Consider the following 27,849-nt stretch of genomic DNA (forward strand, 5'->3'; position numbering starts at 1 on the left):
CTGGGAGATACCCCTGCCTGAAACCCTGGAGAGCTGCTGCCAGTCAGGGTTGACAATACTGAGCTCAATAGACCCATGGTCTGGTTCAGAACAAGGCAGCTTTCTATGTTGCCATGTTTGGAGTTTGGTGTTTAGAGGAGAAAGTCAGAAAGTTAGGGGGTGGATAAAAACTCTGGTGCAGATGGGGAAAGAGCTCAGAAGAGTGGCACAGAAACATAGGAAGTTGCCAGGAAGTATCAAGGCAGAACAGGTCACGGCTCTAACAGGCAACAGCTCTTCAGGGTTTCAGGCAGGAGGCATTCCCAACCCTATCTGGAGATGCCAGGAATTGAACCCAAAACCTTCTGGATGCAAAGCAGATGCTCTACCACTGAGCTAACCCCATTCCTAGATTGTGGAAGCCAGAATCTGCGGTAGGCAGATGGTGCTGCAGGGGGTGGGGCTGGGGGAATGCCTGCTATCATCCAAAACATCTGGTACCAGATTGGGGAGGAGGAAACTGTTCTAAGGCTCACAACCCAAGTTCTCCAGAATTCACCAGTGGGATATGAAGACATCCAAATCTCCAAGACTAACAAATGCAGTAATTATATTTAATGAAAAGAGTACACTGAGATATCAAGGCTAATCCCGGGGTAACATTTGCAAAGGCTACCAGAGAATAGTTAATTTAGGAGTTGGCTAACATCCCTCTCCCTACAGCCTCCAAAAGAACCCTCTTGCAAATGAAATATGCTGGATCTTTGCCCAGTGAGCGGAAATAAAAGTTATGAATAATGCTTCCTTCTCCATCATTGTCAGTGCTTTAATATTCCTAATTATTTTTAAAAGCTGGAATATTTAATGTAAAGAGGGTTCCACTTAAAAGAGAGAAATCCCCTTCCCAAATTAGTGGCCTTTTGTGATTCACATAATGGTATTTGTCCAAAGCCCTGTACGGATATTCAGTGTGGACTGCATTTTTCAGTATGCAGATTATGCAAATGTGGACATACATCTTTGTGGGTTCATGGAGGGCACAGGGACTGCTGCCACCATCACAATTCATCACCACTACCCTGAGCGCCTTCAAGGGGAAGGAGGGGTGGGATAGAGATTCAAGAAATGATAAAATAATAAACAACAAGCTTAAAGAGGAACAATGCAGAATGTCTGCACAAGGGTGCAAATACCTATATAGAGGCTGGAACCTTATCCATGCCTTGTCTTTGTTACACCAACTGGAGTTTTTACAGCTCTGCCATTGCACCACCCTGCCATTTGCCCCCAAACCATACATATTACAGAAGTATGCATTGTGTCTGTTGGCAAAAAGAAAAAGAGGGGGGGGGGAAGAAGATGATAAAAAGACTAATCCAGAATAATATGACTTCTGGGCAATATTTCACAATCATTTTTACCAAGGGCTTTTAAAAAGCTTTTCTATTAATAGCCACTCAGTATTTCATCCAGACTTGCTAGCTCTTATCAGCCTGCCTTCTGAGGAAAAGATTCCCCCGTCTTTAAGACAAGGGAATTTAACATCCTTAAGTGGAACCGTACACCACTTATTGGCAGCTGTGAGAGACCAGGCCTAGAGCAGTATGGTGTGGCTCAGGGGTAAAGCACCTGCTTTGCACGCAGGAGGTCCCAGGTTCAATCCCTGGCACTTCCAGTTCAACTAGTTTTTGTCCACTTCAGAGCAGTCTCTATTGGGTGTGATCCACACTCAGTTCTGGCCACTCACTGGGAGCCTGTGCTAGGAAATCCCTTGCCTGGGCAATTAGGCAACCCATTCCTCATGCACACCCTCTTTTGCTTCCTGTTCAAACAAGGCTTCCCACCTGCTCTTTGAGTTCCCCCAAACACATCCCTTTCTTTCCTCAGGATCAGTGTAACCCTTTAGGAATTCTCTGGATGTAGCCATAAACTACACTCTCACTCTTCAACTACTGTAATCCCAACCTCCTTAACCAACACTTTCAGCTACCTGCATAGCCATACAGACTTGGGAAAATGCTTCTTGTTAGTCAATGTGCTTCCATAATCCTTCAAACCCAAATCTGTGATGCAGAAGAGGGAGTGTTCCAGCCTTCCAACAGAAAGAACCAAAATGCCATTCCATCATCATCTTCATCTCCACAGATGTTTGTCGAAATTTCCAATCGATACCAAGAATAGAAGGGAGGCCACCCACTCAGTTAACTACAATATGTTTATTGGACAGAGCTCTATTATTTACCCATCTGTTCCAGCAGAGTTAACAAGATTATTACCATTATTTGGAGAAATAGATGTGTCACCTTATATTGCGTAACTCTGATGTTTACTTTCAAGTACACGTTCTAGAATGAGTCTGCCAAGCCAGCAAATGGGGTGATTTGCCAAATTAGCAGAAGATCAGACAAATTTGGCCTTCTTTTGTCAGTTGGGATGCAGGTGCACAGAAGTTATCCTTCCGAGAGGATAAAGCCATAACAGGTTTTGCTGATATTAACTGCCCCAGTTCCCCTGAGCAAAACAGATAAACGTCCAAAGCTATAGCACCAAAAATGTATTTGAAAAACCTTAACTATATGCCCCATTTGATTGTTCCTTTAAAGATTAAAGAGAATGGTTCTAAAGCATCTTTTACTCTTGTTTCATAGACAAGCTTCCTGAAAACAATGTTGTGGTTGTTGTTGTTTTTTAGAAAGTGGGCTCCTAAAGTGGTAGAGCAGAACAAGGGGAGAGCGTAACCTTGCTGTGACTTGAGTTTCTTATGTAAAACACAATAACCAGTATATGAGCTGCACGATGATGGAGCTCAGCGGTGACTCAGCACTTGTTTCGTATGCAGGAAGTCCCAAGTTCAGTCCCTGGGGTCACCACTTAAAGAGACTTCAAACTGCTGAGATAGATGGAGACCTTGGGGAGCCACTGCCAGTCTAGAAATGGAGAGGAAGATGGACAGTGGTCCATCCATAGAATAGGACCTATTCTCAACACTACCGGTTATTAGAATTCTGGTAGAGATATCTATCTATCTATCACCATCTATCTATCCATGTTTGTGCTAGGTGGCTCTTCATCTGACCCAGCAATAAATTTCTTAGCTTATTATGTTATTCAGAGCATACCCTCTTTAAAGAAATTAATGCCTTAAGACATTAGTTATGCCTCAATGTTAATCATCCTCATTATAAGGGCATCTTATTAGTAATCAAATAATTAAATACCATGTTCTTCATGAACAAAATGATGCCCTAACAAAAAAAAAAAATTAAAAGCACAAATCATAAAACAAGTATACTCAGCTGTTTCATAAAACTTAATGAACACCAGGGGACCACATAAGTTCAAATAAGCTAGGATTTTAAAAAATGTTAGGCTGTGCAATGTTGAAGTCCCTGGCAGTAAATGACAATGGACTAGGCCAACCTTCCTATGAAGGCCATCATGGCTGGAGCTGATGGGGCACTGTGGCCCCAAATATCCAGAGAGCACCAGGCAGGTCAAAGGCTGAACTGGGAGGGGCCAAGAGTCTACCTGTATATTTAGGAGGCCCAGCACAAAAATGAGGCAAATTCAAATAGGTACTGGGGCACAAGTGCCCTGAGAAATCCCACTACTAACGCCTGCTAACATTACTAAATAATAATATTTATTTCTTTAAAAAAATGAACTTTGGGTTTGCCTCTAAGGTCCTAGAAATTGTCCTTGAGGATGAAAGCATCAGTGGCATCCATAGTCCTACATACACATACACACACCGCTCTGGAATGACTCAACTTTCAAGGCTTTTGGGGTGTGGGGCAAATCCAATATGATATCCAGAAGCCATTAGATGCTATAGTGCTAGGGGACAGGGTGGGGAAGATAATGCTAATTAAAAACTCAGAGTAGGCATCAGGAGTGGGAGGCAGTCCCATAGGACAGATGTTTGCCATGGGTCACCTGAGCCCTGGGACCAGCCCCAGTGCAAGTCATGGCTTTGTTTGCAACGGTTAAAAAGAAGAAGGAAAGAGCAAGATAGCATGAAGCCAGGAGGAGAGGGAAGCTCTGCAAAGCTTACCAGTAACGATGACATAGACGTCAAACCAGAAAGGGCCTGCAGCACTTGCACAAGCACGTTCCGTTCAGCAACCACCACAGCTTTTATCTCTGGGTGCCAAGGCGGGTGGGTGGAGAGAAGAATCACATCCCCCCCCCCATATAGCAAAAAGAGCCCAGTAATGGGGAAATGGAATAACCTCCCTACAGAAGTTCAACCTCAACGGAAGATGCTTATATGCTTGGACAGCGAGCAACAAATGAGTCATAGTGCATTCATGACATTATCAAAACAAACTGACCAAAATAAATAAATAAATAACAGGATAAAAACAGTAACAGATTTGCTGCTTCGTTTGCATTGTTCTCATCTCAGGATAGACAAATGAAACCAAAAGATTTACCATAAGGCACTGTCCTCTTGGGATGTCTATGTAGAAAGGCTATGGAGAATCAATGCTGTTTTTTCTACTCACCGCTGGAACAATCTGGGCCCCCCCATCCAGGTTCACAGTGACACGTGTCGGGAGAAACACACCTTCCATGGACACATTCTTCTGTGCAGAGAGCTGGAAACAGGGAAGAAAATCATATATTTGTTATGTTGCAATGTAAGGGGAGCAGGGGTATGATTTGTGTAGATTACCAGCAGAGATTTTTGTACTTGTCTGCATCCTTAAGGGTTTTATAACGTATGGCAATATATTTTTCTCTCACACACACAAACAATGAACCCAAACCATCTGGGCTGAGCCTCCACAGGGCACTGAACAGGCCTTGAATGAGGACTTCACCATCTCACCTGGCTCTGTTCAAGAGCTATTAAGGCATAATGGTTTGTTTGGATGTAATGCTAAACCATGGTTTAGTGTTACCAGAATGAGCCTTAGCCCCTCCTTACAGCTGCACTGGAAGAGGGGGGGTGCGTAAGTCTGAGGCTCCCTGCAGCTTGTTCCAGCAATATAAGACAATGGTTTAGTGTTATGTCCGAACTAGACTATTCACTGGATTCAGATACAGCAGGGAGAGGTCAAACCTTGCAGGATCTGAAAGTTAGGTGTTGCTTTGATCAAGATATAAGCTCAGAGTTAACCAGACGATGTGGCATTCACACAATCAGAAGACCTGATCTCTGTGAGGATCCTGATGCAGATTTAGAGGGCATTAACCCTCCCCCTGCTGCCGCCATACCAATCCAGGCTGGAAGTTCCAACCTACTATTTACATTGGAGGGGTATCTTTGTGCCACTGGAAGCTTTCCCCTCCTAGTGTAATTGTGGGTGCAAGGAGACTGGGATGAATCAGAATTACAGTCTGGGGGAGAATTAAAGGGTTAAAGCCACAAACACCCCCACCATCACTACCAGGATCCCAGTCTGAATCTGGGGGCCCACGTCTGACGTTTGAAAAAGAAAGTAATTCACAAAATTGCTAAATGTGTGAACAATATTTTGTTACTTTGTTGCAACAAAAACAGCAAATCAGTATTGTATTGTATTGTATTGTATTGTATTGTATTGTATTCAACCAAATTTGTAAGATATCAGAAAATAAGACATTTGTTACAGTGTCATTCCCACCTCCTCCTGATTGGAGAGCTATACTAAAAAGAGTACACACACACACACACACACACACACACACACACAAACAAACAAACACACACACACTGTTATCAAATAGTCAGTTTTAATGGCTGGATTTTACAGTGCAGCATCAGACTGTAATTAGCAGCCAGACACCCTGTTGCCACAACTCTACTGAGCACTTAAAAATCTAAGTCTTACATTGTGCTTTTCCTTAGCATTTAAAGAGCTTTGCAGACTTTATCTCAATAATCCTTAAAATATCTCTTGCACAGAAACCTGGGCATTAAAAAAGAAACCTAAGAATATGGGAAGTTGCCTTATACAGACTCAGGCCATTGGTCCATGTAGCTCAGTAATGACCGCACTGACTGGCAGCAGCTCTATAACCAGTCTATCAGTCCAACCCAGACATTCTGCATGCAGAGTAGATGTTCTACCATTGAGTCCCATCCCTTCCTACAGCACAAGCCAGTGGTAGACAAGAATTGGACCCAAGCAATTATGAAGAGGAATCTGAATTCTGAAAAGTCCTGACTTTACCCGATAATCTTGAGTGGCCTCAATTATTCTCGCTGCAAAATGGAAATAGAAAGACTTACTAGGCAGAGTTCGGAAGAGAAATGAGCTAGAGGGTTTGAAAGATGCTTTGCACCTCTGAAGAGAAGAAGTTTTGATTAACTGCCTACACTGAAAATGGCAGCTTTGGGTTCAATACATCAAATCTACCCTCCCACTTGAAAATTGAGTTGCAGTTAGCACAAGTTTCTATATCTGTCCCATGAATTAGTATTTTTTGGTGGGGTGGGAGAGAAAGAGAGAAAAGAATGTGTCCTGCTGTAATCTTTAGCATTTAATTAATTTTTCATTCTATTAACATTCCACATAATAGGATAGTGGTCCCCACGGCACTCTTCCTAATGTACTTTTGCAAACGATCTCGCCATTTAATGGAACTATAAAAATTACTTGTACCAAAAGGTCAAGCTAAAATAAAGATGAGCCTGCGCTCTTAGGCACTGCCCTATTCTGCATACTGCCAAAGACCCCAGGGGTAAAGAAAACTCTCTCTTGCAAGCAAGCAAGCAAGCAAAGGTAACATCGTTTTCACCACCCAGGGCAACAGCCAGTCCTTCTTGTGAGCAGACTGTTCCATCACTTTTGCATCTCTGCCCCATCATGACGGACCATTTCACAAGAACAATCCAGCACCTCATTGATTAGTTTATTATTAGCATTCTTGGCATGAGTAGAAGATCAGTATGGAGTTGGATTCAGCCTGGTAATAAAACGACCTACATCAAAGCCCTGCCAAAACAGCCAACTTGGTTGCAAATGCGTTTAGCATGAGATATTGGGCCACGTTCAAGGTCATGCGGCAATCATTCCTCAGCATGGAATTTAAAAAGAAACGAGGGTGGGGGGGAGGAAGCCTACAGATGGGAGCTGGGAAAACAGATCCACTCGATGTTTATCGCTTCTTGCCTTTTTTAATTGCAGTCGCCAGTTTGGCTCCAGCTCAAGCCACAGTGAAACATGCCGGCGGACTAAATCCAACTCTTAACACATCTTAATCTCCAACCCTCCAAACCCTGGTGCCAATTTTCAAATCCAAAGATTGCTAAAGCAACTGCTCAGGAACAGGGTTTTCTGCAGGCCTGCGTGAGTAGCTAAACGCTTTGCATATAGAAGGTCAAAGGTCCGATCCCCAGCAACTTGAGGCAGGGGTGTCTGGAATTCTGGGGAGCCACTGCTAGACAATACAGACAATGCCGGGTGCTTGATACGATTTGGTGGAAAGCAGCTTCCAGTGTTCATGGGAAACATCCATAGCTAAGAGCATCTGATTTGTGTGCAGAAGGTTCCAGGTTCAATCCCCAGGTTCTCCAGGTAGGGCATGGAGAGGCTCCCTGCCTAATACCCCAGATAGCTGCTGCCAGTCAGTGAGCTAGATGGACTTGCTTTAAGGCAACTTCTTAAGGGGGGCAGCCACAGTGGTGGCATCATTACTAAGCATTTATATGGAGCTTTAAAGTGCTTCAAATATGACTATTATTTATCTATTACACAACCATTCACCCAAAGGTCCTAGGATGGGTTACAGCAGGCATCGCCAAACTTGGCCCTCCAGCTGTTTTGGGACTACAGTTCCCACCATCCCTGACCACTAGTCCTGTTAGCTAGGGATGATGGGATTTGTAGTCCCAAAACAGCTGGAGGGCCAAGTTTGGGGATGCCTGGGTTACAGCATTAAGGCACAATATTAAAAGCAGTTTAAAACAACTCTTATGTACATACACATACAGCTGCGTAATATAATCATAGTAATAATACTTAGCACGGGTGCAGAACTTTTAAATGTGAAAGTACACGTTGGGGAAAAGACTCCTGCATTGCAGGGGGTTCAGCTACATGACCCTTGTGGTCTCTTCCAAAGGTACAGTTCTATGTGTCTATGACTGGGCTGTCAAAAAGACACAGAGTTCCATTTATGAAAGGAAAGAGTGGGGAATCGAATACAGACATAAAGAGTGAAGGAACCACACACTCCAACTCCCTCATGTGCAGAGCTACAACGCCTTGCTAATGACACAGTAAATGAGATATGCAAATAGCGCAACTTTTGGATGTGAGCACAGCCAGGGTTCTAAGCCACTGGCTTAAAGAAGCAAAGAAAGGGAAAAAATGATGCCATTCCAGCAAAAAAGCAAATCCCCTCCCTCTTCCGCAGGGAGACAGGCTCAATCAATCCTGCTAAATCAATAAAGTTAATACAATAACATTCCCCTTTATTATTCCCAGAGTTTAATATCCGCCAAGAGATGGCCAACTTACTGGCCACACGGCCCTAAACTGCCATTAGTACACTTAGCGATGAATTACGAACGTCTTCAATGGGATAATGTAGTTAGCATACCTGCTGAATCAGCACAGCACGTGACTCAAGAATCCATGTGCTTAAACCTTTTCCTCTGTTCTGTTCTTTCCCTGCAGTTCACCAATATTATCATTTATAAAGTTTTTCAGTCATTTCACTTCCTTTTGGAAGCAAGGCCTCATTCCATATCCTGTGTGTGTATGCGTGTACCAAGAGGCCATAAACTCCGAATTTTGGCAGACTCCTTTGCAACAACTCACCTAACTTTACTCTCCTCCTTCCAAGCCATGAGAACAGAACAGGAAATTATTATTTTTTAAAGGATTCATCCACATATGGAGCTGGTGCTGGTGTAGGAAGTGGTGGGTAAGGCATTTGGCCCAAGTTTGCATTTTGATACCAAATTTGTGCTTCCTGAACCAAAACATAAAATTTCTGTGAAATTTACATTTCTCCAACCAATGAATGTGCACCTTGTTGAAAAGTGCACCAAAAAAGAAGTGTATATTAGCATGCAAAAATGAATTCTGTCAGGGGAAATAGCTTGCAAAAGTGCATATAGTAGACAAAGTTGTGTATATATTGCAAGAAATATGCACACAAATTATTATGGATGAAATGTGGCTGAAAATGAGTACAAGTTTAAATGCAGACTTTAAAAAGAATTGCAAGTATTTGCAGAGACAGCGCAAACTGAACTTAAAATTCAAAAAGATAAAACTGAAAGAAAGCAATATTGACATACTCTTCCCTCTTCCTACCCCATCCTGGTGTCCTCTATATGCTTTAGACTACAACTACTAGCGTAGTGGAATTTCAGAACAATACTCACAGCCACGGCCCCTTCTAAGATTACACAATCATGCTATTATTAAACAATGATAATAATTAGAGATATATTGCAATGGTCAATGCAGATCTCCATGTGCTGCGTTTCAGCTAGAAGTACTATTATTTGGGCCCATATGTAGGCAAATGATTTGGGGTGTTCCAGTACCTTCCCTTTGAAGTGGCTTAATTTGCCTTTTGCTTGAAGTTCCATTGTACGTAACAAAACTTGCACACCATTCTCTTGAATCAGAAGCACCTTGCATTTTCATTATTCCAAAATGCTTAGCTTTGGGGCATACAGAACAATTCACCCTTAATGTTCTTCCTATGTGCCTTCTCCAGATTGACCCTAGGAGCTAACCCTTAATGACTGACTCACCTCCTGTCAGGAGTGTGTGCCGGAGCCAGGCCCTGTGACCAGCAGGGCTTCGCAGGACTGGGGCTTTCCTAAGTTTGTTCTGAAGAGGCAAGGTGTGGCCACACAGGTGAGGCTGATTGGTAACTCACAGCACCTGGTGGCAAGAGCCAGGAAGGGATACAAGGTCAGCATTTCCCTTTGGCTCTTTGCCACGGCAACATGCTTCCTGCCTTTGGTTTCTTGACTCCTTGCTTCCTGATCCTCGGACCCTTGGCTTCTTGACTCCTGGCTCTCTGACCCTCGGATCCTTGATTTCCGGACTCCTGGCTTCCAGACTCCGTTCCTGCTCCCACCCCGTCATCTTGCCCCCGGTCCCGACGTCCTCAGCCGGGACATCGACCACCTGTAAACTGGACCGTGACACCTCCTTTCACTGGGACTGGTTCTACTCAGAACAAAGGGTGAGAAGACTACTTCTCAGTGGCTAAAAAGCTCCTCTTTCATGCTGATTGAGAGGCACTAGGGATGCTAGGGAGAGTGACTGTGCTGGGGCCCTGCTGCAAAATTAGTAACCAGTCTTTGTCTGCCCTCTGAAGCCTGACAACCCTGAACCACTATAACTCTGAATGCAATTCTAATCAGTCCCAGCCAGCACTGCTGCCCTATACATAGCCACATCAAGTAGACTATTGGAGGACCTCAAGGGTGGTCAGCTACCTCTGAGCTCTGGTGCTTCCCCACTGTCTATCCACAATGAAATATAAGCACTCTGGACATGGCCTGTATCACTCCTCTGGCTGAGCAGAGCACAGATCAGCATGCTGTTGGGTTTCTGTAAATGATAAAGGAGTCTCTCATCTCACACTATGTTGGTGCCCACCATTCTGCACCTCCCTCCTGAACAGAAGAGCCGTAGCTCAGGGGCAGAGCACCTACTTGGCATGCAGAAGGGTCAACCCTGAGCATCTCCAGGTAGGGCTGGGAAAAGACTCCTGTTGGAAAACCTGGAGAGCTGATGCCAGTCACTATCAAGCCAGATGGACCAATGTTCTGACTCAGTTAAGCAGCCTCCTGTGTTCCTGGTACTTAGGATAAGATCACAGGAAGAGACTGTCCAGCCCTGAGATCCTCAGCTTCCTTGCATCCTTCTTTCTCATAGGCATCATAGATTCAATATATGGAAGACATCCAAAAGAAATCAGGCATATTTAACACATAGCAACGCTCTCAGAACACACAGAGTTATGTTCCAGATGGGAGACGAAAGAGGCATTGCTCTTATCAAGTACAGAGAGGGCCATACGGAACCCTTCACCTGGTGTGGGCAGCTGTTGCTAGCAAATTTTAACAGGAGTTATTTTTAAATGCACATCCTTAGTTTTGGCTCCCAAGAAGGTGCCAATGCGTTTTCTCTTGGCCATAATGCATCACTGGGACAACACAGAGACTGTTTAGCAGCCCAGAGCTGGCTTGATTTAAAAAGGCGATAAGTGGAATGAAGTGGGGCCTTGCCAAAATAAAGTGGGCTATTAACCAAATGAGAGATTATAACACAGACCACTTAAGAGTCTTCTCTTTCAGTCCAGCCAGTGAGATGTTTTGCAGGATAAAGAAAAAGGCCACTCGCAAAAAGGCCACACCTCAAAAGTAAAGCAAGCGCCACAAAACCCTGCACCATACATGGGATGCATGGGAGTCTTACCAAAAAATCCTCTCCCCTTTGATCAATAAATGGCTGGAAAAAATACAGAAGAATTTTTTGACATAGCCCTAGATACCCAAACATCTGGAGGGCCCCAGCTTTGGAAAGCCTGCAACATGCATGCCTTATGACCAGACCTCGTTCCACAACAGATTATTTAGCTGGGAAACGGCCCCATTTACTCTCCGGAAGTTTAAATCGCAAGAACAATCCTCCACTCAGTTCTCTGCAACTGCTGAAGCTCCAGACAAGCTCCAAAAGACTCAATTAACATCTGGGAGTTTAATTAGGTTGTGACCAATGAGCCAGCTTTGCCGTCGTAGGCTTTTATTTATCGGGATTCTTCAAAGGCACTTCCAGCCCTCTTGTTGCGATATTGATTCATTTTCATTTCTGTTAAAAACTGGGTGGTGGGGAGGGGAGGGGAACGGCTTTGAGCAGCTGCCCCTCTGGAATCAATGAGGGAATGTTTGGGGGCAATTTGTTCTTTTTTAGCCTCCCTGAGGTTCAGAGCTATTGTATAGCTGGTGAAAGCAGGTGGAGAACAAGGGGACAGGTTTAAAGAGGGGCACAGCTGGTCGGGAATACAAAAGGACAAAGTGGGAAAGATGGTATCTCAAAATTTGACCGTGCACATCGAGCCTTTTTTTTTTTAAAGGTCATCTTGATTTAGGCAGCTCCTGTGTTTTCTTTTTCTTTTTGTTAAGAGAGGATGACAAAGAAGTTTGCCGGAACAGAAAAAGCAGAAATAAATCTATTGAGGTTGAGAGAGATGGACAGAGGGAAGGGGTGCTGGGCGGGAGGAAGAACCCCACCTTTAATTGTAAGTGTGTGTTTTATTTCTCACAGTGTCATTTCTGCTTCACGTGACCTTATTGATCTCCGCGATGTCAACATGGTTGCCCAAACCCATGCAGACTAGCAATGAAGCTTGCAGGATCTTTTGGGGAAACAAGGGGGGCGGGAACGGACCCTGAGCACACAGAATGAAAGAAAGCAGAACCTATACAGAGCAGAGACACAGAGCCTTTTTTGTCCACCTTTAGCACCAAACTGCAGCATCAGGAGCATCCTTAAAGTTACAGGAGCTTGACTCTGATGTAACAGGGATGGGGAACCTGAGACACCCCCCCCTCCCAGTGCCAGATTTACGTATAAGCTAAACGAGCTATAGCTTAGGGTGGGCCCCCAAAAATTTTAAAGGGAAAAAAACTGGATGTACATTTCCAAAATATAAGATAAAAAAACAAAAACCTACATACAGCAACAGTGTTTTGTGTTGTGTAGGCTCCTATGATGTAAGTAATGGGCCCTGCCTGCTAGCTTGCTCCCTAAAATGTCACTGGTTTGCTCATTTCTATATATAGGGTGCCTAGATTCTGCATGGACTGGTTACATGGCAACATGTGCGAATGGCTTTAGATACCTATTAGGTCTATAAATTACCATATAGCATATATCCAACACAAAACAGCGGCAATTTGTTGTTGACAAAGGACAGCTGGACATATAAAGGGCCCCATTACCTTCAGCAGCTTAGGGCCTCATCAAACCTAAATGCAGCCCTGCTGTCCCCCCCCTGCCCCCTGTTCAGTTGGATTCCAACTCAAATCAGGCCAACCTAGGGTGGCGACAGCTGTAGTCTAGCAACATTTGGAAGGACAAAGATTCCCTGCCTTTAGAGTTTTAAAAATGCCGACACCAGCATGTCAACACTCCCTCTCCCAAAAGGCTCCCAGAGCAGCTTACAATGACAGCTCCTGCCCTTAGGATTACAATTTAAAAGACACAACACAAAAGCAAAAGGGATTGAGAAGAAAGGGGGAGGGGAGAGCAAACCCCAGCTATCTGTTCTCAGTTACAAAGAGTTCTTTCTAGCAAGGAGGGTCCAGGATATCTTAAGGACCGCTTGATCCCTCATAAAGGTAAAGGGACCCCTGACCATTAGGTCCAGTCGTGGCCGACTCTGGGGTTGCGGTGCTCATCTCGCTTTATTGGCCAAGGGAGCCAGTGTACAGCTTCCGGGTCATGTGGCCAGAATGACTAAGCCGCTTCTAGCAAACCAGAGCAGCGCACAAAAACGCCGTTTACCTTCCCGCCGGAGCGGTATCTATTTATCTACTTGCACTTTGACGTGCTTTTGAACTGCTAGGTTGGCAGGAGCTGGGACTGAGCAATGAGAGCTCACCCCGTCATGGGATTATACATGCCCAATTAATGGGAGTCTCTGTTGGCAGTCCCTCATGGCTCAGATGCACTGCTCATAACTACCAGAAGCCATGCATTCAGTGCAGTGGTCCCAAGCCTGTGAACTGAGACTAGACAAGCACTCTCTTTGCTGAACTTCAGGTACATGGCTTAGGTTTTCTTGTTCCAGCAAGCATTTTAAGGTAGTGTTTGGTTTAATTGTATTTTTTTTATTGTCCCATTTTCTGTGGACCGCTTTTATGTACATGACTTAGAAATGCAAACAATTAAGCAATAAAGAATTGTTTTAAACAGTATGGCTGTACTGGAGTAGACAGTTCCATTCCACTGACTAAGCCTGATGGGAATTGTAGTTCAAAACATCTGAAGGACACCAAGTTGAATAAAGCAAGCACACACAATACTGACCAATTTCAGATTTGGTGTGTGGCAGTCTCCCACATCCCCATGTTCTTAGATCTGTGAGTCTTCAGTCTGCTTTAGCCTTGAAATCGTTTTGTGCATCTGCCTAAGCAGTCCAGGAATTTTATTATTATTATTTTGCATGTGAGGAATGCTTCCAAATAATGAAATGTCTTGTTTCTGTTAATTTAAATAGCAGTGCTGAGAAGACACGAGTGCTGATTGACACACCCAGATGCATTCTGCACAAAGGCAACTGATGCAAACTTTTAATGGGCACTTCTCCAGGAGGTTTTAAAAAAAGACATTACACAGTGAAACGTGTTTAAATTGCTAAAATGCTGGAAGTTTTTAACATTATCCTTACGATCAAAGATGTGTGGTGGTTGTTGTTTTTTTGCCCCTTTCCCAAATGTTTTCTAACAGGATTGTGGGGTGGAAATAAGATACAGAAAATTCAGAAAACGCTGAGCTGGCATTTCTCGCATCCAGGCAGTTTTTACACTGATCAGGGAAGGCTCAGCCTTATTTCACTTTCCAAATCAGAAGATAGCTTGACCGTCCTGTTGCTGTATTATACCAACCTATTCCCCAAACAGAAAGAAAATTAAATTTGTGCAGATGGTGGGAGGCTTGTGGAATGGTTATTTCGACAGTCCAGCTGTTTAACAATTAGGCCATATGGCTTCATTGAGAGAGCCTCCCGGTGGGATTTTTTAAAACCCAAATAATGCATTACTTACGCCACCTTGTCTACTTCAGGTAGCGAAGAGTGAGGTGTAAATGCACTACAGCAATGCTGACTGGCAATGCAGAGGACCATGGAAGGTATTTGACAGGGTCCCAGACCAGAAACATGCGGGGGGGGGGGTGTGCTTAGGAAATTCAACAATGGAAGCAGGATCTGCAAACCATTGCAATTTAAAATATGGTACTCCTCTCTGTTCAGGGTTCCAGACAGTCACCTGTGCCGCGTTCCAAGCACCACCTTGGTTTTCTAAATTTTAAATTTATTACTAAGAATAATAGAATCATAGAATTGTAGCGCTGGAAGGGACCACAGGGGTCATCTAGTCCAACCCCTTGCAATGCAGGAATCTTGTTTCCCAAACGTGGGGCTTGAACCCACGACCCTAAGATTATGAGTCTCGTGCTCTGCTGACTGAGCCTATCCCTACCAACCTCTATTATTATTATTATTATTATTATTATTACTACTACTACTACTACTACTAATACCACTACTACTACACTTTATTACCATCCCCTCATCCTAAGGTCCCAGGGTGGGTTACAACAATTAGAACACAATATTATGCATTATTAAAAACAGTTTAACACAATTTAAAACTACAAAAATAAAGTGGATCCTAAAAATATTATCTCAAGCGTCAAAAGTCAGAGGGAACAGGTGTGTCTTGAGTATTTCCCAAAAGCAGAATAATGAAGGTGTCTCCCCACCCACCCCGCTTCTCTCTTTGTGTGTGCTTTTTAATGAATTCTATGTGCTTTTGTGTGAATGTGTTCACACATTTTTACTTACTTATGCTGATGTTTTAAAATATGTCATAAGTCGCTTGGAGACCTTTGTCTAACACATGACTAATATGTCTAATATATATATATAAATTTATATATATATATTATTAGTCCACTACCTCCTTTCGCAGAAGTGTTTCCTAACAAGCCATCCCCTCCTGCTTTGGTGCCTAGATCATTGCCACGCCTGTTGTCCAACACAAACTCAGCTACCAGTTCTCTGCAGACGCTTTATATAAACCTGATAGAGTGCAAAGACTGAAAAGGACAGGATTAACAAAGGCTTGGTCCTCAGAACAAAAAGAGATCCATTTAGTAAATTGGAGGCTCTTTCCTCCCTTTTTCTTTCTTCTTTACAAAAAAAGAAGAAGGAGATCTTCAATTAGTGTCTCTGCTCAGAGGGCAACACAGGACAAAAGAGCTCCAGGATGTGGGGTTTTTTTAAGCATCAAGGAAGAAATCAAAAAGCTACCCTGAGCTCTAATCTAGTCTAAATAATTTTAAAAGCCTTTAAAAAGAGGACAATTGTTGTGTATTGGAGGCGGGGAATGGGTGGGGGGGAGATTTTTCTGCAATTTATGCATTTGCTTTGCCAAAAGGCTTACCTTTGCAAACTGAATACACTAAATCATGTTTGTGTGCAAATTAATGGCCTGTGGTGTGTGGTTTGTTTTCAAATACAACTCTGGATAACTTCACAGGGAAGGACTGCTGCTTAGTGGCACAGCATCTAATCTGCTTGTAGGAAGTTCAATCGCTGACATCTCCACGTAGGGCTGGTAAAGACCCCAGTCTGAAGCTCTGGAGAGCAGCTGCCAGTCAGTGTGTGGACAGTGATGAGATAGATAGACCAGTATAAGGCAGTTTGCTGTGTTACTAGAGAAAGCATAATCATGGGGAGCTGGAGAACAGGAGGAGAGACATAGTGTCGGAACTCCGCTCGGCCAAGCCGATAGGGCCTCATCTTCCTCCGAGCCGAGCCTATGAAATCGCCTCCAACGTGTTTAATGACCTTAGCCTTTGATAAGGCCTCAAGCACATTCTATCCAGCAAGGTTCCCAGCACAGGGAAGAGACGAGAGGTTTGGCCACATTGTAAAGAGTTTTCTTTCTAAACTACGCAGAACAGAAAAGACATCCTCTCTCTATGAAAGCAGAGAGCAACTGAACAAAGGAACAAAGGAAACAGGAAACCACTAACGTCACATCCTGTCTCCCTTTCCCATGAGACTCCAATAGTATGGAATCCCAGGAATGTAAACATAGTCCTGTGACTCCACGCAGCAGCTGCACAGTGAGAAACAGAAACTAACATTCTTTCCAGAAAACAGGGCCCCTCCTGAGCAGCCAACATTGTTCAGAGGGATGTATATGGTTACATGAGCAAAGCAGCCTCGGCCCAGTATACCTGAAAGAGCATCTCCACACTGAGGTCCAGCTCCAAGGGCTTTCTGGTGGTTCCCTCACTCCGAGAAATGAAGTTACAGCGAAACAGACAGAGGGCCTTCTCGGTAGTGGCACCTGCCCTGTGGAACGCCCTCCCATCAGATGTCCAGAAGATAAAGAACTACACAACTTTTAGAAGACATCTGAAGGTAACCCTGTATCAGGAAGAGTCTAATATTTGACATTTTATTATGTTTTTATATGTGCCAGAAGCTGCCCACAGAGGCTGGGGAAACCCAGCCAGAAGGGAGGGTTATCATCATCATCATAGCAAGGGTTCCAGTATTCTGCATTTGCAGAACTAAGTGACATCTAGGGTTACCACCTATGGTGGCATCAGGATGTGGAAAAACTAACCTACTCTAGACCCTGCCAGGCTCACCTGCACACGCTCTGCTACCTGTCATAGGCTGATGGTAGATCAGGCTCTACAGGTATGATCTCTGGATGATTTGCAAGAGATCAGTGAGGAATCCTGACACCTAATTCTTTTACACCAGCAACCAAGTTCATCCACACCAGACATTTAAAGCTCAAGAAGAGCCTGCTGGGTCAGTCTACTGGCCCATCTACTCCATCATCCTGTTCTCACAGCGGTCAATGAGATGCCCCAACGGGAAACCTGTGAGCAGGATCTGAACCGAAGAGCACTGTGTCCTCCTGCGGTTTCCAGCAACTGGTGTTCAGAAGCATTGCTGCCTCCAACTGTGGAGACAGAGTATAGCCATTATGGCTCATAGCCTTTAAAGCACTATGATACCGCCTTAACAGTTGTGAGTTCCTCCAAAGAATCCTGGGGACTGTAGTTTGTTGCGTGGCGAGTTCCCGCCCCCACCAGGGAGAAATAAAGACACAGGACACCAGAATTAAGGTTAAACGGGCGAATTAGGCCACAACTTTATTGATTTCAGGAATGAGAGGCATTGGCTTAGGCATTGGTCCTATCGACTATCCGGCTCCAGCCCGTTTGCTGAAGACCGGGAAGGGTTAACACCATAAAGGGGGAGTCCTGCTGAGGCACGTCAACTAGGAGCTCCCCCAGGTCACCGCTCGGGGGAGTGCCTTAAGCCCACACCTCCATAGGCTTCGGACAGGGCCATGCCCCCCAGAGTCCTTTATCGGACCACCCTTCGCTCTTTGAGAGGAGGTGATGGCGTTCCCCCCCCCACATCCTCTTAACCCCTCCTTACCAATGCCTAACCACCAATGCCGAAGAGTTGTGACGAGTTGCTACGAGGTAGGCGAAAAACCAATGGCTGCAAATCGCCAATTGGGAAAAATTCCTACCATGCCCCTTGCGGCGACAGACCGAAGTCCATAGCAAAGTCAGAAGCCTACCTAAAGGGAGGGAGGGTGGGAAAACGTGCTGATTGGCCGGCAAAAGAGGGTGAGCCCCGGCCGCACCAGCCCTAAATAGGGCAGGCCACACACCCCCAGCCACGCGATTGGCTGGCTGCGCGGACGACGCGGCCGGGATTCCCCTGCTCTCGCGGGGGCTGCGACCCAGCCCCCGCACACGTGGGGTGGGCGTGAAGCCCGCAACCCCACCTCCTTGGCCAGGTCCGGAAGTGGCTTTATGGGTGCTGGAAGGTGTTAGGAGACCTCCTATAGGAGTTTGTGTGAAAAGAGAAGTTATGAAATGAGAGCATTTTGATGTTGTATGGTCTCTATATATTTTTACTATATATTTATTTATATCCTGCCTTTTACCCTCAAGGGACTCAAGGCAACTTGCATATAAAACAGGAAGAGCTAAAAAAATGAAGAAGAAGAAGAAGAGGAGGAGGAGGAGGAGGAGGAGGAGGAGGAGGAGGAGGAGGAGGAGGAGGAAACAGGCACCAGGCAAAGGACCTTCTCGGTAGTGGCACCAGCCGTGTGGAATGCCCTCCCATCAGATGTCAAGGAAATAAACAACTATCTGACTTTTAGAAGACATCTGAAGGCAGCACTGTTTAGGGAAGTTTTTAATGTTTGAAGTTTTATTCTGTTTTTAGTGTTCTGTTGGGAGCCACCCAGAGTGGTGTTGTTGCTGCTGCTGCTGCTGCTGTTGCTGTTGTTGGAGGAAGAAGAGGAAGAGGAAGAGGAAGAGGAAGAAGAAGAAGAAGAAGAAGAAGAAGAAGAAGAAGAAGAAGAAGAAGAAAGTAATCATTAAGAAAAATAATTAAACAATTGAAGATCCCTCTCAGATCTTTTAAAACATACAAATAATTACAACAAATACAGCACAGCACCAGCCCTTTCATTAAAAGTAGTCAGGTCTCAAAAGCCTCTAGAATAAACTTTATTAAAAAAAATACTGTATTGCATAGGCTCCCCAAAGACACATGCCTCTATGCGGGAAGGCTGCATTATCGATATGTAACTCTTACTTCCAAAATGTCCCTTCACAGAAACTATTTTATTATGCTGTCTGCAAAACTGTACTGAGCCTGCTGTTTATTTTATTCTAACTGCCATAATGCGCTCCACACAGTTGTGGCGGTTTTGTTTCTTTAGTCTTTGTACGCTGTTTCTGAAAACTCATTACACACATCGTTATTATTATTTTTTATGTTGCTGTTGCTTTGTTAATCATTTCCCCAATCAAAATTCCACTGCCCATCTCTGAATTGCTATCAATGTGGGGGACGGGCACAGAGAGGCAGGTGCAGTGTGGTTGCCTGCCTCCCCAGCACCACAAACAGTAGTTTCAAGAGGCCATTAAAATCATATCACCATGGAATTGTAGAGTCGGAAGGAACGCCAAAGATCCTCTAGCCCAGGCATCCCCAACTTTTGGCCCTCCAGATGTTTTGGACTACAATTCCCATCATCCCTGACCACTGGTCCTGTTAGCTAGGGCTCATGGGAGTTGTAGGCCAAAACATCTGGAGAGCTGCAGGTTGGGGGTGCCTGCTCTAGCCCTACTTCCTGCACTGTCCCCCATCCCATTTGAAACCATACTGGACTCTGCTTAGTTTGCAAATGTGCCGGCAGCTTTATTGGGGTAGAAGCGATGTGGAAAGCTTAAGTCTCCATCCCACTTACCCACTACAGCCTAATTCAACTCCTGCCATGACAGATTTTGGTCTTTCAAATTTCAATGGCGCCCTGTGCAAGCCCAAAATTTGACACACGCACGCACACACACGCCTCTGGCCTTCTGTTCTGCTCAATTCACTAGGTCATAGTTGAGATGCCCTGCACCCCTTAGGTTCAGCGCCCAGTTCGGTGGAACCGGTTGTGCTGCCCTAAATTCACCTCTGCCCTTACTCAGCCCCAATAGCTACTGCTAAGCCAAGAAAGGTGTTAGCAGAGCCTACCATGCAGCCCACTATGTCACATTTAATTGGTTATTACAGACATCCATAAGCAGAGATGAATCCATGACCCTTTTATCTTACTGTATCCAAGGAGCACAATAATCAATACTTTCTAGAGGGATAATCAATAAGCATCTCTCACAGAACTATGGTCCCTAAGGTCCCCTGGAGGGAGAGGTTGTCTAATACCCACCTCTGTTGCATACCCAACTCAGAGGGTCAATGGCCAGCAAGCAATATTCCCCTGCAGCCCTTGTCTTCCCAGTAAAATCATACGGACTAGCTGCTCACCAAATTAGTCAGTGCCTTCCTCCAAAGGATGGATTGTCCTGCCAAACAGCATCAGTCTTCACAGACATCCAAATACCTAGGTGACCAATTATCAAATGCATGGCAGCAAAGATCAACTCAAGCATTCGTCCAAAACATGAATCCTTAATTCCGGATATTCTCTGACATGCAAACTGGAATTGTTAAAGAGCGAAAAGTCAGCCAAAATAATTCATCCCCACCCCCCAACCCGCTTCAACTATTTGGTCGATAGTGTGAGTGACAAAGCTGCGATTTCATGCTTGGTGATTACTTGAGATCTCCCATTCAAGAGACAAAAGGGGGGGATATCAAACTTCTTTAGTTCCTAGTTTCACATCTCTTGTGTCCAAGCTACCAAAGCACTTTCATTCACTGAACTCCTTTCACCTCTAGCCACCAACTTCCATCCATCATGTCGTAGTAAAATGAGATTGATGGTCTCCCTGTAATGGGGAGGGGGGGAAACACTCATCCATAATGGAAGAGCCCTGTCCCAGGAAGTGAACCTCCAGCACGGCCACAGACACGCCTGAAATACAGCCAAGCCCAACAGGAGCAAAGGAATGTGGGGTGGTTGCAAAGAGGTTGTAGCATTCGTCTATGATCTCAAAAGCATTGCTTTTAAATCTTTCAGGGCTTCACACCAGGCAGCATGTCCTCCAGCCCAGTCAGGTAAGAAGGTGTGTGTTTGTGTGTGTGTCTATGTCTGCCAATGGGGATGGAACCTAATCGACAAGAACGAAAAGCTCAAAAGCAATACAGGGAAAAATACACGCAGTAGCCAAGAGCAACCAGACACAGAATGTGCTTAAAGTGAAATAAAAACTTAGACCTTCCCACCATCCCAGCACCATGCTGTGAAGGAAGATAGAATTTAAAACATGTGAGCAATGCCTGGTAAAATTCTAAATGCCAGAGGGTTATCCTAGAATTTCCAGAAGTCCGAACAGTAGGGCTTCAATCACTTGCAAAACACTCACTCCACCCACCCAGTTACTTCCAAAACCTAGAATTAACTGTATTTTAAATAAATATTATGTAGGTTTGCAGACAGAGAGAGAAGGTTGCACTCTCTATCTCTCAGAAAGAACACCAGGGCAAGCAGGGAAGACAACAACCTGGCCTCTTCCATCAACCAGAGAAGGTCAGCTGTCAGAGATAGCATGCCCCTGAATGCCAGCCTCTGGCAGATGGGAAGAATGCTATTGCACTCCAGTTGTGCTTATGGATTTCCCACTGGGGCATCTGGTTGGCCATTGCGAGAACAGGATGCTGAACTAGGTGGGCCATTCTCCTGGTCCAGCAGGCTCTTCTTAGCTGCTGCAGTGCTTGCTTTCCTTTTCCCTCCCCATTCGTTTTTCCTTTCGTATCATGTCTATTAGATAATGGGCATGCTGACAGAGACTGACTTATATGTACAGCCCTTAGGAAATATTAGGCACTTTATAAGCATTGAATAATAATCTTTTCCCCCACCCTGGCCAGAATATGCAGCCTTCACTATAAAGAACAGTCACAGAAACCTGCCTTTTGGAGAGCACAAATGAAAAAAGGGGTAAGATTAGGAGACCGCAGCAAGGAATCCTGACTTTGTGCCACCAGAAAGAAAACTATGAATAGAGATATTTTTTATTATTATAAAAAAACAGCAGATTGGTCCTCACTCATCCAAATGTGCTGCACTTAATTAGAAAGCCATCTTTTTAAAAACCCCAAAAAACTTTTACAAGAAAGCAAGGCTACTATTAATGAAAGAAGAACCAATTAGTCTTTAATCTAAAACTTCAAAAAAAAGGTAACTTTTTTTAAAAAAATAAGCGCTTTTGATCATTTTATGCTCCATGAGATTTGGTCTCCCCTCGTCACACACTATTAACTCGAGTTAGCGCCAACAAAAGTGGCTTTACAAGGTCAAGTGAAGTGAAGGAAGAACGCCCAGTCCTATGAGACCTTACGATAGAACGCCTCTGCCGGACTTCAGCTGTGCATTTAATTTGCGTGATTTCAACCATAGACAGTTGAAAGCCAGTTGGTTGAAATTCTGCAGGCAAGGAAGAAAGCTGAAAAGCTCTTTCCAGGCAGGGAAATACTGGCTTTTAAAGTCTGTGTATTGCTAGGGTGACAAGGCCTGCTGAATGCACCAGATTCGGAAGGCTAGGGAAGCTTGTGCAGGGGCAGTTTGGATATATGTGTTTTTGTGCATACACTGAATTCTTGGAACCAAACTGCCATGTAGAGTGGCGGAGGCAGGGAAGGAGGTAGACAGACAGATTGATGATAATGGAGGAGGAGGAGAGCAGATCTGACTCCAATGGCATCAAAGGAAGTCACTGGTGATGAAAAACAAACTTTTTTAGTTTCTGGTCCATGGTCTTTCCCAGCTTTGGAGGTGATGATACAATTTCTTTACAAGGGTGCAAGGGAGCCTAAGTAAGCCTCTGGGCTCTTCTCCAAACTAAAGAGGGCCTCAGAACTGGGGAGGCCTTCAGCTGAGAGCCCAGAGAGCTGTCACCACCACCCATAAGAGGAAACATTGGCAGCAAAATTTGCTTTCAGATATACAGGAAATGACTGGTATTTCGTGGGGTGGGGACAGAAGAGATTAATAGGACCTTTCTGGGTATGAACTTGCAACTGAACATCCACTGACTTTGCTCCACCCAGAATAAAGGGTTTTGTTTATCTCATTTTATTGCAGGAATCAACATTGTGTTTACACATCAGAGATGAGGAGCGAAGCAGTTGGCATTTCAGAATTCCAACCTGTATGACAATGAGATTTTAGAGACTTTGCATCCATAAACCATGAGGGCTAGAATCTTTCCCGTAAAAAATAATACTGACACTTTAAGAACGCGACTTTAAAAAAGCAACAAGACAAAGTCACAGGAGTTGGCAACCCGGAGAATTTAAAATTACTGTGTGCATGTAGTTAGCGATATAATTAGCCACATAACTCAAGCGTGCAACCGCTGTCCGACTGACTTTGCTACATTTAAGCGAACCGTTTCCGGCATGAAACATCCATCATTCCTTATCAGGAAAACAGGCCTGGGAATTGTGGCAGCATAACCAACTATTAATTCTATGAAAAGCAATTTTCAAACTACATTTTAATGTGCTATTTACAGGAGGCTCTCTCTGTAATACTTGCAATTCCCTGGGATGCAAATTTCACACTTGTTATTTCAAGCAGGGCCCAAAAATATTAAAATGAAATCAGTATCTTCCGAGGTAACACAGTGAAATAACCAGGCAGCTCAGCCTTTCCCATTCCAGTGCCCTCCAGATATTCTGGACTTCAAATTCCCATCAGCCCTAGCTGTGTGGGTTGTTGTCAGAGAGGATTTATCACCAAAGAACCCACACAAATTGTATCTACAGATAGCATCAAAGTGGAGACCTGGAACTTCAAGAAACCACTCACAACTCACCAGCCCATCTGGGGAATAAAGACTCCCCATTTCCATCTCTTTCCCCAATCTGCAAGGGCCAATGCTCACATGCACATTTGCCATTCATGCTTCAGAGGTGACCCACGTAGATCCCAGACCACTCCAATGACAGGGTCATCTACTGGGATGCCTTCCTTCAAAACCACCACCAGGTCTAGAACTGTAGGCACAACTCTCTGAAGATCTCTTGCAATTGTTGGTTGTCACACCAAGAGCTGTTAAGCACACTATATGTAAATCTAACCCTTGGACCTGATCCAGTGGCTTCAGCTGTTGCAAAATGCTGTGATCAGATTGCTGGTGGAGAAAGACTAGCACATCACTCCTGTGCTTAAAAGCTTGCACTAGCTGACCATACACTACCAAACCAGGTTCAAGGCTCTTGTATTAATTTACAAGGCCCTCAACAACTTGGATCCAGGATACCTTAAGGACCACATCACTCCCTTCTATCCCTGTCTGATCACTGTGGTCTTTGGGGGAGTCACTGTCAGTGGTCTCCCATGGTTCAGATGCATGACTCATTCATATCCACCAGGGACCATGTGTTCAGGATTATGAGCTCACTTTTATGGAACTCCCTTCCAGCTGAACAGAAAGGCCTCTCTTCCTGTTGAACTTGATCTGAGTACTTTTTTAAATAAATTATTATTTCAGCAGCTATTTTGACTGAACTCTGATTTTTTTATAGTTTTAACTGATTTTTTAAATCTTTACTTCTACACAACTTAAAGATTTTTGTAATTAAGTAGTATATATATTGCTGAAATACATAAAATAAGTAGATGAGCTGGATGTCATGACTCAGTTGGGTTTGGGCAGATCAGCATCCTAGGGAGCTGTCCAGGGTCCTGAAAGTACCCTCAGCTGACAAGCTCAGTTTCCTGCTTCCTTCCACTACTCCAGGTGGGTTACCCCAGACCTTGCACTGCAGAAAGAAGAGATGGTGCACAATGCCAGTGCCCCTTCCCTGCTGCCCAGTACTGCTGGCCTGCTGGTACCAGCACAAACTCACTGCCTGCACAGCAATGCAAGCTGTAATTTCAATTTCAATTCACACATCTGGAAAGTTGGGCAACAACTGTATAAAATGGTCCAGTACCAGCACCACATCCCTACCAACCCAGCAAAACTCATGTACATACGGATGCAGAAGTCTCCGCTCTCGTAATATCCTGGGCAGCACTGCGATCGTCGCCGATACATAGTCCTCAGTCCCCTCCGATATGCTGTCTTATAACTTATTCTAAATTGTGAGATAGAAAGAACACATTGGAAATCAATGCTCACACTCAGAATATTATTTGCACTGTGTTACTGCCTGGAGGGTATGTTCAATAATTACTTTCAAATGTTTTTTGATATATATATTTTGTGTGTGTGTGTGTGTGTGTGTGTGTGTGTGATCAATACAGATTTCGAACTCTACAGTTCAATTCATACTCTAAAACAATTTTCTCTGTGTGTCTCTCTCTGTGGAAATAAGAATGTCAAAATCCATTGCCTGCCTCTAAAAAGGAACAGGAGTGAAATTTGGTTCCTGTCCACATTTTAATGTGAACCTGCCTGCTTTGCACTTCCTGAACCCATCTGTGAACTGTAGTGCAACTCATATTTGAACTTCAAATTAAATATATTGCTGCTACAATGCAGAAAACTAGTCTGTTTTATATCACAGATAATCCGTGAATGTATGCTCATCGTTTGATGACTGCAATTATCAAGTGATGGCTTCCATTTGAACAGACATTCATGCTGTAGCATCTCAAAGAACCAAGTTTTTCACTGGAGTCAATGATTCATAGCTGCAGTCATCCAACATGTATACTTCCATCAGTAGTAAAAAAACCAAACCTAAGTTATGCATGCACATGTGTGATTCAGGGCTCAGTTAAGAACACAGGAAGAGCCCCAGTGTATCAGGCCAAGTCAGCAAATGTCACCACATTGTAGCAACTCCCAAAGTTTAACTTGTGGTGTGTGAAGTATTGCTTCATTTGTCTACCCTAAACCTCACAACATTCAGCGTCACTAGATGGCCCTTGGTTCTAGGAGAAAACCTTCCCTGTCCACTTTCTTAATCACCATGCATCATGCATCATTTTAAACAACTCTATCATTTCTCTCCCCACACCCCTTCCTTACTCACCTTTTTTTCTAAACTAAAAACTCTCAAATGTAACCTTTCCTCATAGAGGAAGGTGCTCTTTTGAGTTCTTCTTCTCTGCACTTTCCCCCCAGGATATTTACATTTCATTCCTTCTGAATTGGGTGACTTAAGTTTAAATCCAAATTTTATGTTTTGTTCCAAAAAAGGTAAAATAATAATAATAAACCCAAATTAGTTGCAGATTTACAATACCAAATTGGTCTTGTTTTCAACAACAAAAAAGAAAAAGAAAAAAAGAGCAAGTTCTCTGGAAGAAAAAAATTCCATTTCAGCCTCTTTAATTTTGCAGGAGGATTCTGGCAAAGAGAGGTCTATATTTATCCTCAGCATCTTGAGAGCATCACCGAGGCTTAGATAAAAAGAAGGCAATGTGGAGAAGATGAAACGGTAGAGGGAGATTGAAATATCTTCCGATCGCCACTTACCTGTGTCGAGTGCACTTGAACCAGTTCAGGATATCCGTGCATCTCGTGTAATAGATCTGATCAAAGGGATGTGAGTACGATTCCTGAACAGTCACGGCATAGCTGGAAGCAGACAATGAAAGGGGGAGAAAAGGTGGGTCATTAGCTTGTAAAAGCTCCCCCTGCCCCTCTCTCTCGCTCATATATTAAAGCTCCTGCTCTCCGCAACATGTGAAGGTTACAAGTCACAGCAAATCACTCTGGCCCTCCAAGGTCTCCCAAAGACCCAGCATGTATTTGTTTGGAATATTTATCCTTTTTTTACTTGCAAAAACAGGAACAGAGAGCATACTTAACCCTGCTCCCCTTGTCCCACTTACAACTTCGTACCAAATACAGCATGTATACATATACCATATATGACTTTCCTTCCACCCTTTTCCTGCTTCCTTTGCTTTTCTACTGCTCTGCATAATCCACATCTTTTTAATCATCCAATTTGTTATCTATTAAAAACCTCTATCTCTTTCAACTCTGCTGGATTTACCTGAGACCTGCTAGGCTATGTATTTGTTCATACTGGCTCTTGAAATATTCAATAAACATGATCCGTTCCTCTTTGTATTCCTTATCTCCATTTTCTCTTATACTTGTTTGTCAGACCAGCCAGTTCAACATGTTCAAACATTTTACACTGCCATTCTTCCTTAGTGGGTACTATACTTCTTCTCCACCTTTGTGCCAATAAGGTTCTAGCTGCAGCAGTGGCATATAGCAGGAATGTCCAACAGGTCGATCATGACCTAATGGTAGATACCCGTGAGGTGGTGGTGGTGGTGGTTGTTAATGTATTTTTATTAAAGATTTTCTTGGTTTACAAAAGTATGTGCAATCTTTCTCTCTCTCTTTTTCCCCCAAGTAACATTTTTTACAGATCAGTTTCATTTGTTGAGACATTAGGAAGAAAAGGGGGAAAGAGGTGGAGCGGGGAAAGGTGATTTTGGTAGATTGTAGCCTGCATCAGAAGAGGACTTCCCCAAATCAAATCCTGAATGACCTGCTTTAATTGTTTTAGGTTCCCTGAGGCACCAAACAATGGTCAACCACCAGCAAAGGTAAGGCTGTCCAGGGTTTTTAAAAAGTTGATACTGAGCTAATTGGTCTAATAACAGATGAAAGCTAGATAGATGCTCACATTGGCCAAAGCTTTTTCAGATCAAGAAATAAGTGAAAGATTATGTCATGG

General features: G+C 43.9%; 1 protein-coding gene and 1 long non-coding RNA gene across 7 annotated transcripts in view; one reads left to right on the forward strand and one right to left on the reverse strand.

The window, feature by feature from the left end:
- Window positions 1–27,849, reverse strand: part of MEGF11 (multiple EGF like domains 11) — a 339,136-nt gene that overhangs the window by 224,035 nt on the left and 87,252 nt on the right. For all 6 annotated transcript variants that reach the window (XM_053365792.1, XM_053365790.1, XM_053365788.1 and 3 more), the window contains exons 4-6: window positions 26,625–26,726; window positions 25,175–25,275; window positions 4,488–4,580 (exon numbers count right to left, since the gene is read on the reverse strand). In XM_053365792.1, coding sequence (XP_053221767.1) covers window positions 4,488–4,580; window positions 25,175–25,275; window positions 26,625–26,726 — 296 coding nt within the window. The remainder of the gene's footprint in view (window positions 1–4,487; window positions 4,581–25,174; window positions 25,276–26,624; window positions 26,727–27,849) is intronic.
- On the forward strand, window positions 21,120–24,663 carry LOC128402043 (uncharacterized). Its single transcript, XR_008327590.1, has 2 exons — window positions 21,120–21,246; window positions 23,273–24,663. It is a non-coding gene; the product is annotated as an uncharacterized LOC128402043 (long non-coding RNA).

The sequence above is a fragment of the Podarcis raffonei genome, chromosome 14, assembly GCF_027172205.1.
Source record: "Podarcis raffonei isolate rPodRaf1 chromosome 14, rPodRaf1.pri, whole genome shotgun sequence".
In the NCBI taxonomy this organism is placed as follows: domain Eukaryota; kingdom Metazoa; phylum Chordata; class Lepidosauria; order Squamata; family Lacertidae; genus Podarcis; species Podarcis raffonei.